Source organism: Artemia sp. Qi Xiang Cuo, chromosome 4 (genome assembly GCF_049724085.1).
Source record: "Artemia sp. Qi Xiang Cuo chromosome 4, ASM4972408v1, whole genome shotgun sequence".
Taxonomy (NCBI): domain Eukaryota; kingdom Metazoa; phylum Arthropoda; class Branchiopoda; order Anostraca; family Artemiidae; genus Artemia; species Artemia sp. Qi Xiang Cuo.
The window spans coordinates 67,712,009-67,723,892 of NC_142797.1; the positions used below are offsets into that span (position 1 = coordinate 67,712,009).

General features: G+C 36.9%; 1 protein-coding gene across 1 annotated transcript; it reads left to right on the forward strand.

Moving 5' to 3' along the window:
- Positions 1 to 583: 583 nt before the first annotated feature.
- LOC148953351 (uncharacterized) lies at positions 584 to 1,003 on the forward strand. The gene has a single exon (XM_089087935.1). The coding sequence runs from the start codon at positions 584 to 586 to the stop codon at positions 1,001 to 1,003; it is 420 nt and encodes a 139-aa protein (XP_088944061.1).
- The last annotated feature ends 10,881 nt before the right edge of the window (positions 1,004 to 11,884 follow it).

The window sequence follows — 11,884 nt, forward strand, 5'->3', positions numbered from 1 at the left end:
ATTCAAAAAGGCAACGCTGCAAAGTGCGAAAACTGGAGATGTATCAGCCTTGTATCAAAACCTAGCAAACAATTGGCGACTATACTCCTTAACAGAGTCGAAACAGCATAGAACCAGCATCTCCGAGAGGAGCAGCAAGGATTCCAGCCAAACCAATCATGCACCGATGTTGTATTTACGCTTAGAATACTGCTTGTTGAAGCGAATGAATGGCACAAAAGGCTACACATGGTCTTTATTGACTTCAAAAAAGCTTTCGACTTGGTAGATCACCAAACGTTTTGGAAGGTTTTCCAAAACTACGGTATTTCTGATAAGGTCATTCGAATCCTTGAAGCATTCTACAAAGACATAGAGGCTGTGTGCTATTACCACTGCTATTTATCCTTATCTTTGATTATATTCTCCAGACCTGCGACGGGCATAGGATCCAGTTGGATAATAAGTGACTCAGAGATGTTGACTTCGCTGATGATATCAGCCTTCTGGAGTCCTGCAAACAAAAGCTCCAACATTAGATTAAACAAGTCAGAGACGCAGCCGAACCTTTTTGCCCTAAGATAAATACCAACTAAACAAAAGTATGGCGAACACTGGATCTCAACTCAACCTACAGTGCAATAACCAGACGATAGAGCAATTCATAGAGTTCAAGTATTTAGGAAGTACCAATCACTATTCAGGATTGTATCAGCCAGAAGTCAAGCTAAGAACCAGCCAGGCCAAGACGTCTTTCAGGAAACTGTCTCAAATTTGGTGCAGTCAGAAGTACCCTCTCCCACTCCAGCTGAGGCTCTTCAACAAGAACATCCTCTCAACGCTTTGCTGTGGTTCTGAGACTTGGCAAATAGATCAACAGCTTGAAAAGAAAATCCTTGCGTTCAAAGACATGTGTTTAAGGTGCATTCTAAATATCCACTGGTCCCAAAACGTAACAAACGTTACAACACGACAGAAGAAATCTCAGCCACTGGTAACAAAGGTGATCAAATATAGGAAGTAGAGATACCACGGTCATGCAATGAGCATACCCGAAACTCGACTACCGAAGGTTATCCTTCAGTTGTGGCCACGTGGTACCAGAGGGAGAGTAGACCCCAAAAACACCCTACGACGCTATTACCGGGCTGACCTTACAAATATCAATGCCTCAATAAAACCTGAATGGGAAGATATCCAGGCGGTCATTGATATGCAAAGAGAAGGCTAAAATTTAGCATTCTCCGTCAAGAAAACCTGAAAGACAAAGATAAAACGTAGTACTTTTTTTTTACAATATGATGGTTATAAACAGGGGTATAATTTGCTATGGGGCAGGGGGGCAACTGCTTCAAAGCATCTTTAAAAACCTTGTCAAAAATAAGATTGGCCTACATAATTAAAGCTTCCACAGAAATAGAACAGTATTCTTTAGTATAGCTTTGCGATACTGTATGGCTCATTTTACATTTGTTCATTTTCACTTGAATGAAAAAATGGATCCTACTTTGCCCCCCCCCCATGATTTTGATGAAATTACGCCCCTGGTTGAGAAATGAGCTTATAATTTGCCTCCACAAGCTAGTAAACCCATATGATCAATAACTACAAACATAGATGATAGTTCGCTTTATCTTCCTTAATACCTTCGCCAAATATGGTAAAGAGGGAAGCATTGAAAGGTATCTAAAGTAGCTGATGACTTCTAAACAAGTTTTTTCAAGAAAATCGTCAGGTTTCAGCAATTTTTAGAGCTTTTCAGGATTTTCGTCTGTGCTAGTTGAACTTTAGTCGCAGCAATTCCACTGTGGTAGTTGTGACTCCCTTCCCAAGGGAGTTAAGAAAACAGCTTACTCCAGACCCTGAGGCCAGATTGAGGCTGTATCTGCAACTAAAGGCGCATAAAAATTTCAGATAATATCTGAAATTACAAAGGACGTAAGATTTAACGTGTTAGTAACCTTGTAATTTTAGTTCTAGACAAAACAACATAGCAGAAACTATGAATTGGTGTTTATGGCACCAGGTATCGTTCAGCAAAAAGTAAGGTTACCTAGTAAATTCCCTCTCCCAAAATGAATAAATACTGGATTTGTAACCTAGAATCTATGAATCTATGGGCTATGGCATTTATATAGGAAGATCAAGCTTGTTGTCTATGGTTTTTATGAAACTAGCTTGGTGATATTTTAATATCTGTAAAATAAACTTACGCTACAACCTGATTTCTTTAATAGCATAAAGGCCAAACCTGCAATAGTGAGAGAGGGAATACCAGTATTTGCTGAGATAGTACGATTTAATCTTATGTTCTTTTAAGATCCAGATCTTTGAGGTAGCTACCGAAGACCTTTCACGGTGTCGAAAGCTGAAGACTGCTGGCGAGGTCCTTTTGACTTGTTTGGAAACGCAAAACAATCAGTTTAACATATCTGCACCACTTGGACTGTCAAAGATCAAAGGCGGAATGAAAGTTAGGGCATCACTAGTCCTTTTTGAGAGGACACGTGATCACCGTCTCGCTGGGGCGAGTATATCTTGATCGCGTGTCTGGTCTTATCACAGATGGGATTTACCAAGACCATTGATAAATTTGAGTATGATTGAACATCCAGTTATTAATACTAAAAGCATAACAATCTATCGACAAAAATGACACCAGTCATTTCCAAATGCTTTTTTCTGCAGAAAAAATTTCAGTAACTCGTTTGATTGTCGAAATTTAATAATTTAATGTTTCTATATTTATGTATCAATCCATAACAGACAATTCTGACAAATTAGTTGTCTTTGAACAAAAATAACAATGAAGGCAGCATACGTCTTATGAGGTTCCTAGCTTGCCAAGTATTCAATTGTGATATAGATTTTAGCTGTTTAAGCACATACGCTTTTGACAGAGAAAATCGTTTGTAGAAGGTTGATACATCTTTTTTTATTAAGACTGCATCATTCATGAGAAACAATTTGTTGTTATCATCATTGTTTCTGCTAATAAAATAAATAAAAACCTTTAACCATACGAAAAAGGAAAACTTCTTCTTTTGCAGAAGGTAAATCACAAAAGATATATATATATATATATATATATATATATATATATATATATATATATATATATATATATATATATATATATATATATATATATATATATATATATATATATATATATATATATATATATATATATATATATATATATATATATATATTATATATATATATATATATATATATATATATATATATATATATATATATATATATATATATATATATATATATATATATATATATATATAACGTTTTTCTTGATCTAAAAAGATCTAAAAACAAATAAACATATATGATACATAGATACAATGATGCATAGATATCATCAAGTCATCAAAAACACAGATCCTGGATTACCAAAAACACAAATGCAAATGCTTATAGAATCTAAATAAGATTTATATCTCTAAAGACAATAAAAAGCAAAAAAAGTTATTTTTGCTTTTCCTACCTAGAATATTTGATTTTTTTTAGACTAAAACTGAAAGTGTAAGACGGCGATAAAATACAGTAAATACCAACTATTCAAAGACTAGTTTCCATAAAATGGCCTCTCACAAACCCTTTTTATGTCTCATAAAGGTTTTATATTTGTGGCAGCAGGATAAAAAAACAACATTTTTTAGTGCATTTGGAGACAAAATGTTTAAGCAAGTTATTTGTTTTATTTTTACTCTTTTTAAGTTTTGGTAAGTCTTGGAATTAATTTTTACCATTAAGCCTACACTTATAAAGATATTTGAATGATATATAGTTCGTTAGATCATTTTAGAATATGGTCATTTAATATTTTAAAGCCAACGTTATTACCAAATCCTTTGGGTCACAATATTAATGTTGCCTCTCAATGGACTCAGCTCTACACTTCCAGTCTCGTAAAAAGTGCAATTCTACGGTATCCTTCTAACTGAAATGCGGTAAGGTTTGCGAAATGACTAAGAGAAACGAAATTTTGAAACCTTTTAAAGCACATCCAGATGATTCAAAACACCTACATAGTCGCTATTCCACTCTTCATTTTTCAAGTTAAATATGTTTCAAACTTTTAATGGTTTTAATGGAAATCATATTAGCCCTATATGTAAAAATAATAGGCCTATAGGTGTAATGTCTTGAGTATTATATATAATGTAATGCCCACTATGCACATCCAGCAGAAAAGTTGTGGCGTGGATAGGGGATAGGGTGGGAAAGGAACGGACTTTGGGAGGCCGTTCTACAAAACTCTATGTCTCCATATATTTCTACAGTTTCAGCAATAAAAAAAAAACCGACAATTTTGCAATTTTCTCGAAAACGTTGAAAATGCAGATGCCTGATTTTGGCAGAGGGCAGTAGAATGGCAGGATGGATTAAGTTGAAATTTTCAGGGAGATTGGGATGGGGATTTCATATCTTGTATTTCGTGTATGAGATGTGTAGGGGCCTTTAAAAACGTATGTCTTGGATAATTCCTGTTTTTTTGTTTTGCGTAATGCATCCCCGTGGGACTTTAAAGCTAAAGAGATAGAAAAAGGCTTTATGTGAGCCCCTCTTCCACAACCGTCTGCTCTTTAAGCTGAAGTATATTTGTATTTTATTGAAGAAATTTTTAGTGCAACTACATATTTAAAGGAGAGACAGATACAGGTGATTAGGGAGGGACCAAGGAGAAACTAGTTTGAGTGTAGATCTAGTATCCGTAATTAGTGATATAGTAGATGCGCCAAGGAAATAAGGTGATTATATTTTTGTTGCTCCCACCCAGGTAAGTGAACTTCGGGAGACAATGAAAGGAATGAGAGGCGGGTTTGCTCCAGGTATAAAAGGAATACCAGCCACACTTTGGAAGTGGGGCCGGTTGTAGTTGCTGCCTATTACAGCAGGGACAAATTCTTGTATATTGAATAGTGCAGAATGGCCTTTGTCCTGGGCTACATTCTAGTGCCGTTATTTTAAAAGGGTGGATATGTTAAACCATAGTAATTATTGAGGTATAAGCCTAGGTAATGTGCTTAGTAAGGGGTGCACTAAGATATTATGTCGTAGGATACATAGTTGGATAGACCAAAATAGAACTTTGTTAGGTTCGCAGGCAGGGTTCAGAAAAGGTTATAGTCCTACAGATCAGATTTTTATTTTATTAAGGATGATTAGGAGACAAGTTCGGAGAAAATAAGGTAGGCTTTTAGCTGAATTTCGAATTTAAAATGGGCGTTTGATGGAGTGGATAGAAGTTTAATGGTAGAGTCGTTGTTAGTCTTATGGATTAGGGAAAAATTCAAATGAAATTACTGAAAAAAGTGTGCATTGTCAGTTTAATATACACATGCTGATATTTATTCCTCAAAATCCTAATTAATTTTTGGTTTCTTAATGTTATAAAAGTGAAAACATTTAAAAGAATGTTTTTCAGTAAAGTAAAGATTATATTCTGGCTTTTAGAAAGCATGGGGCTTAGAACCCTACTCATGTTAATTTCTGGTCGTTTGAGTTTGACTCTGTTATTTATTTTAATTTCTGTTTGTTTTGGGATTCATTTATTTATTGATTCTGATTTGTGGTAGTTGCAGGCTTGGTAGATAATTTGATTCTATTTTGGTTCATTTTTGGTTTAATGGAGTTTTTTACTTTTTTTGAAAAACTTATTTTATGGAAAAAGTTTTTTTTATTAAGTTCTGTTCGTTTTATACTGACATTAAATAAAAATAACAAGTTTTTTAAACTGAAAGTAAGGAGCGACATTAAAACTTAAAACGAACAGAAATTATTCCGTATATGAAAGGGGCTGTCTCCTCCTCAACACTTTGCTCTTTACGCTAAAGTTTTTTATTGTTTTAAAAAATAAAGTTGTGAGACAGAGTCAAACTTTAGCGTAAAGAGCGAGGCGTTGAGGAGGGGACAGCCCCTTTCATATACGAAATATTTCTGCTCGTTTTAAGTTTTAATGTCGCTCCTTACTTTCAGTTTAAAAAACTTGTTTTTTTTATTTAATTTCTGATCGTTTTTAGTTAATGCAGCTTTATTTTGGCCCACCGTCATTGAATAAGTAAAAAAAAATTGCATAAAAATTTTACTTTTCTTTTGCTAAATGGATGTCTCTAAATTTGGTTATGACGTAATTTACAAATTAACTTACGTAACTAACTTCTATAATCGTATATTTTTCTTCTGGCAAAAAATATAAAGTTGCAGATTTTTGCAGATATGAGCTTGAAACCTATGTAATAGGGTTTTCTGATACGCTGAATCCGACGATGTAATTTTCATTAAAATTCTTTCACTTGTAGGGGATGTTTCCCCCTCTTTAAAAAATCGGGTAAATTTTCTCAGGCTCGTAGCCTTTGATGAGTAATGCTAAACTTAATAAAATTTATATATTCAGAATTAGCATTATACACCCATTCTTTTGATATATTTATTGACATCAAAATTCCGTTTTAAAAGTTTCGATTACTATTGAGCCGTATCGCTTGTTTTTTTATTGTTTTTTTTATTACGTATATGTTATTGCGTATATGAGGGGGTTCTCCCCTTAGTCAATACCACGCTCTTTACGTTAAAAGTTAAAACAAAATTTAATTCAGAAACCCCTGAATCACAAAGACCGTTTAATTAGAATAGATAGCTCTTTTGAAAGCACTAAAAAAAAAACTGTAGCGTAAAGAGCGAGGTATTGACTTGGGGGAGAACCCCCTCATATACGTTATAATTTCTGGTCGTTTTAAGTTCTAATGTTGCTTCTTATTTTCAGTTGAAAAAAACTTGTTTTTTTTTTATTTAATTTATGATCGTTTTTTTAATAATGCTCGGAAATACGGCGCCCCCTTCATAGAAATGTCCCTTACCCCGAGGAAACATCCTCCACAGAAAGATTCTCCCGAGTAACCCCCTCCTCCAGCCCCACCCTCCAGAAAAAAATCCCTCCTGAAAATGTCTGTATATTTCCCAATAACCAATAAATATTGCTGGCAAGTCCGGCGCCCCCTTCATGGCAACTTCCCTTCTCCCATGAAAACTTCCTTCATGGACAGATCCTCCAACAAAACCCCCTACCCATCCCCCCCACTACCAGAAAAAAACCCTCCTGAAACTTCTGTATACTTCCCAATAACCAATACTATATGTTAACATTGGGTAAAGTTCATAAATTTTAGCCCTCCCCCCGGGGACTTCGGGGGATTAATTCATTCTAAAAGACATAGTTATCATATTTTCGACCATACTGAACAAAATGGCTATCTCAAAATTTTTAACGGGTGACTTTGGGAAAAAAATGAGCGTGGGAGGGGGCCTAGTTGCCCTCCATTTTTTTTGTCACTTAAAAAGGGCACTGGAACTTTTAATTTCCGTTCCAATGAGCCCTCCCACGATATTCTACAACCACTGGGTGGATACGATCACCCCTGGGAAAAAAAAACAAAAAAACAAATAAACACGTATCCGTGATCTTTCTTCTGGCAAAAAATGCAAAATTCCACATTTTTGTAGATAGATGCTTGAAAACTCTACAGTTGGGTTCTCTGATACGCTGAATATGATGGTGTGATTTTCATTAAGGTTCTATAACTTTTAGGGGGTCTTTCCTTCTTTTTTTGAAAATCAGCCAAATTTTCTCAGGCACGTAACTTTTAACGGGTAGCATTAAACTTGATGAAAGTTATATATTTGAAATCAGCATTGAAATCTGATTCTTTTGATGTATCTATTGGTATCAAAAACCCGTTTTCTAGAGTTTCGGTTACCATTGAGCCGGGTCACTCCTTACTTACAGTTCGTTACCACGAACTGTTTGATAGTCTTTTCCATGGAGAAAGACTTAGCTTTTTCAAAAGTTAAACAACCATCCTTTCAATAAAAACCTTAAATACCCCCTGGGCATAATTTACAATCCTTTCCCTTAATCTCTGGGGTTTGTTTCAACCCCAAAAGCCTTGTTATATGATATATAGACTGTTGTGAATAGAAAGGCTATCTCAAAATTTCTAATAGATGCATTTCGGGACAATACAACGTGTGTGTGTGTGTGAGGGGAGGGGGTGTGTGAGGAAGGGAGGGGGGGCTAACTGCCCCCCGATTACGTTGAATCTTAAAAAGAGCACTAGATCGTCTGATTACCAATCCATTGACCCTCCTCCGCAGTTTATATGACCGCGCTGTCTGTAAAAACATTATATGTCCCCAGGGTATAACTTACAACCCTTGCCCTGAAGGCTGGGAGGATTTTTTATCCTCAAAAACATAAATACCAGACCTTTCCGACACGCTGAACAAAATTGCTATCTTAAAATTTTAATTTTAAGTGTTTGGGAAAAGAGGGGCTTGGAAGGGGGGGGGCATTTGCCCTCTGATCACTTTCGACTAGTAAAAAAGGCACTAGTCCTCTCAATTTCCAATCGAATGAACCGTTTTTGAAACTTCTACAACAAGAATTTTATGATAACCTTATATGCACCAAGGGCATAACTTAGGACCCTTGTCCCGAGGGTTATGGGGGGAGAGTTGTCATCCTCAAAGTAATAATACCCAGACCTTTCAGCTACGTTGAACAAAATGTTCATATCCTAATGTTGATCGGAAATGTGGTGGTGGGTGATGGGTGGTGGGTGGTGGGTGATGGGGTGGGGGTGATTCTCCCTCTGATTACTTTCGACTCTTAAAAAGGACTATAGCCTTCTCAATTTCCAATCCAATGACCTTTTTTTAAGTTTTTAAGAAAAATCTTTCTATGAAAATATTATATGCCCCCTGGGCATAACTTACAATCTTAACCCTGAAGACTCTGGGGGGGGGGGGGCTCATACTCAAAAACATAATTTCTGGACGCTTCAGCTACTTTCAACAAGATGGCTATATAAAAATGTTGATTGGAAGTGTTTGGGGAAATGACGGGCCGGGGGGGGGGGACATTCGCCCTCCGATTACTTTTGCCTATTAATAAGGGAACTAACCATCTAAATTCCCAATTGCATGAGCTCTTTTTGAAGTTTCTAGGACAACGCATTCTATAAAAACCTTATATTCCCCAAGGGCACAACTTAAAACCTTAGCCCTGAGGGGTGTTTGTGTGTGTGGGAGGGGGGGGGGGTCTTACTCAAAACATAATTTCTGGACCCTTCAACTACTTTCAATAAAATGGCTATATCAAAATATTAATCGGAAGTATTTGGGGAAATGATGGGCGTGGGGAGGGGCGTTCGCCCTCAAAGTGCTTTTGACTATTAATAGAGCACTAGCCCTCTCACTTCCCAATTGAATGAGTCCTTTTTGAAGTTTCTACGACAAGGATTTCTATAAGAACTTTACATGTTACCAGGGCATAACTTACAACCTTTACCCTGGGGGCTGTGGGGGGTTTGTCATCCTCACAGACATAATTTCCGGACCTTTAAACTACGTTGCACAAAATGGCTATCCACAGATGTGGTTTAAAAGTATTCGGAAAAATGGTGGGCGAGAGTGAGGATTAGGTGCCCTCATATCACTATTTAATGTTAAACACGATCCTGACCCTTCCAAATTCCCATCATACAAGCCCTTTTTGAAGTTTCTACGATACCGTTTTCTATAAAAGTTTATATTGCCCCAGGGCATAATTTATAGCCCTTGCCCTGAGGGCTGTGGTGGGGGAGGGTTATCATCCTCAAAGACCTAATTTCCAGAACTTTAAACTACGTTGAACAAAATCGTTATCTCAAAATTTTGATTGGATGCTTTGGGGAAATGGTGGGCGTGAGAGGGGGGTTTGTTGCCCTTCAATTACTCTCGACTATTAAAAAGAACACTAGCTCTTTCAATTTCCAACCGAACGAGCTCTTTTTTAAGTTTCTACAACACCGCTTTCTGTACAAGCCTTATATGCCCCCAAGGTATAATTTACAACCCTTACCCTGGGGGCTATGGGGAGGCTGTCATCCTTAAAGACCTAATTTCTTCAACTCTCAACTACGTTACAAAATGGCTATCTCAAAATTTTGGTTGGATGTGTTTGGGGAAATAATGGGCGGGAGAGGGGGTATAGTTACCCTCCAATCACTTTCTACTATTAAAAAGTGCACTAGCCCTTTCAATTTCCAATCGAATAAGCACTTCCTTAAGTTTCTATGATAATCTTTTCTATAAGAACCTTATGTATGCCCCCAGGGCATAATTTACAACCCTTGCCCTGAGGAATGGGGGGGGGGGTATCGTCCTCAAAGACCTAATTTTCAAACTTTCAACTGCGTTGAACAAAATGTATATCTCAAAATTTTGATTGCATGGGTTTGGGGAAATGGTGGGGGTAAGAAGGGGGTTATTTGCCCTCCAATCACTTTCGACTATTAAAAAGGGCACTAGACCTTTCAATTTTCAATTGAATGAGCCCTTTTTGACGTTTCTACGACAACACTTTCTATAGAAAAACGTTATATGCCCTAAGGGCATAACTTACATCCCTTGCCCAGAGGGGTGTGGAGGGTTTGTCATCTTAAAGACATAATTTTCAGAACTTGCAACTACGTTAAAAAAAATGGCTATCTCAAAATTATGACTGGATGTGTTTGGGAAAACGGTGGGTGTGAGAGGGGGTTAGCTGCGCTCCAATCACTTTCGACTACTAAAAAGAGCACCAGCCCTTTCAATTTCCAATCAAACGAGCCGTTTCTGAAGTTGCTACAACATCGCTTCCTATAAAAACCTTATATGGCCCCAAGGCATAATTTACAACCCTTGCCCTGATGGCTCTGAGGGGAATATCATCATCAAAGACTTAATTTCCAAAACTTTCATTTGCGTTGAACAAAATAAATATATCAAAATTTCGATTGTTTGTATTTGGGGAAATGGTGGGCGTGAGGAGGGGTTAGTTACCCTGTAATCACTTTCAACGATCAAAAAGGGCACATTTCAATTTACGACTGAATGAGACATTTTTGAAGTGTTTATGACGCTTTCTATATAAACCTTATATGCTCCCAAGGCATAATTTACAACCCTCGCCCTGAGGGCTGTGGGGGTTTGTCGTCCTCAATGACCTAATTTCCCGAACTTTCTACTACGTCGAACAAAATACCAACCTCAAAATTTTGATCGGACGTGTTTTGGATATTGGTGGGCGTGAGAGGACGGTTAGTTGCCCTCCAATCACTTTTGACTATTAAAAAGGGCACTAGCCGTTTGAATTTCCAATTAAATGAACCCTTTTTAAAGTTTCTAGGACAGCACTTTCAATAAATACCTTATATGCCCCCAGGGCATAAATTACAACCCTTGCCCTGAGGACTCTGGGGGGAGTGTCCTCCTCAAAGACATAATTTCTATATTTTTCAACTACGTTGAACAAAATGGCTATCTCTAATTTTGATATGAATTATTTGGCGAAATGGTGGGCGTAGAAGGGGTGTTAGTTGCCTTCCAATCACTTTTGACCATTAAAAAGGGCACAGACCCTTCCAGTTTCTAATAGAATGAGCTCTTTCCCAATTTTCTGCGGCAACTCCTTCGACATGAAGTGCCCTAGTCTAAAACCAAGAAACCAAAAAAAAAAAATATATATATTTATAATAAATTGTTTCAACATCTTTCTTTAGTTAGACAGCGGTATTGCACTGCCTATGATTATAGCATTTATGTATACTATAGTTAAGATCGTAGCACGTGTCGGTAAAAATTTTCCTGGGGCTATTAGGAGTAGACTTTGTGTTAAGCAGGAACATACAATTTCCCCATGCCTATTTTCATTGTATATTAATGATTTTGAAGAGCATTTGATAGTCAGAGGCGCCCCAAAAATTGAGCTTTCAAGTGCAAGTGTTCTTGCATTGCTTTTTGCGGACGACATGGCACTAGAAGCAGAAAGTAAAGAACATTTCCAGCAACTGCTAGATCT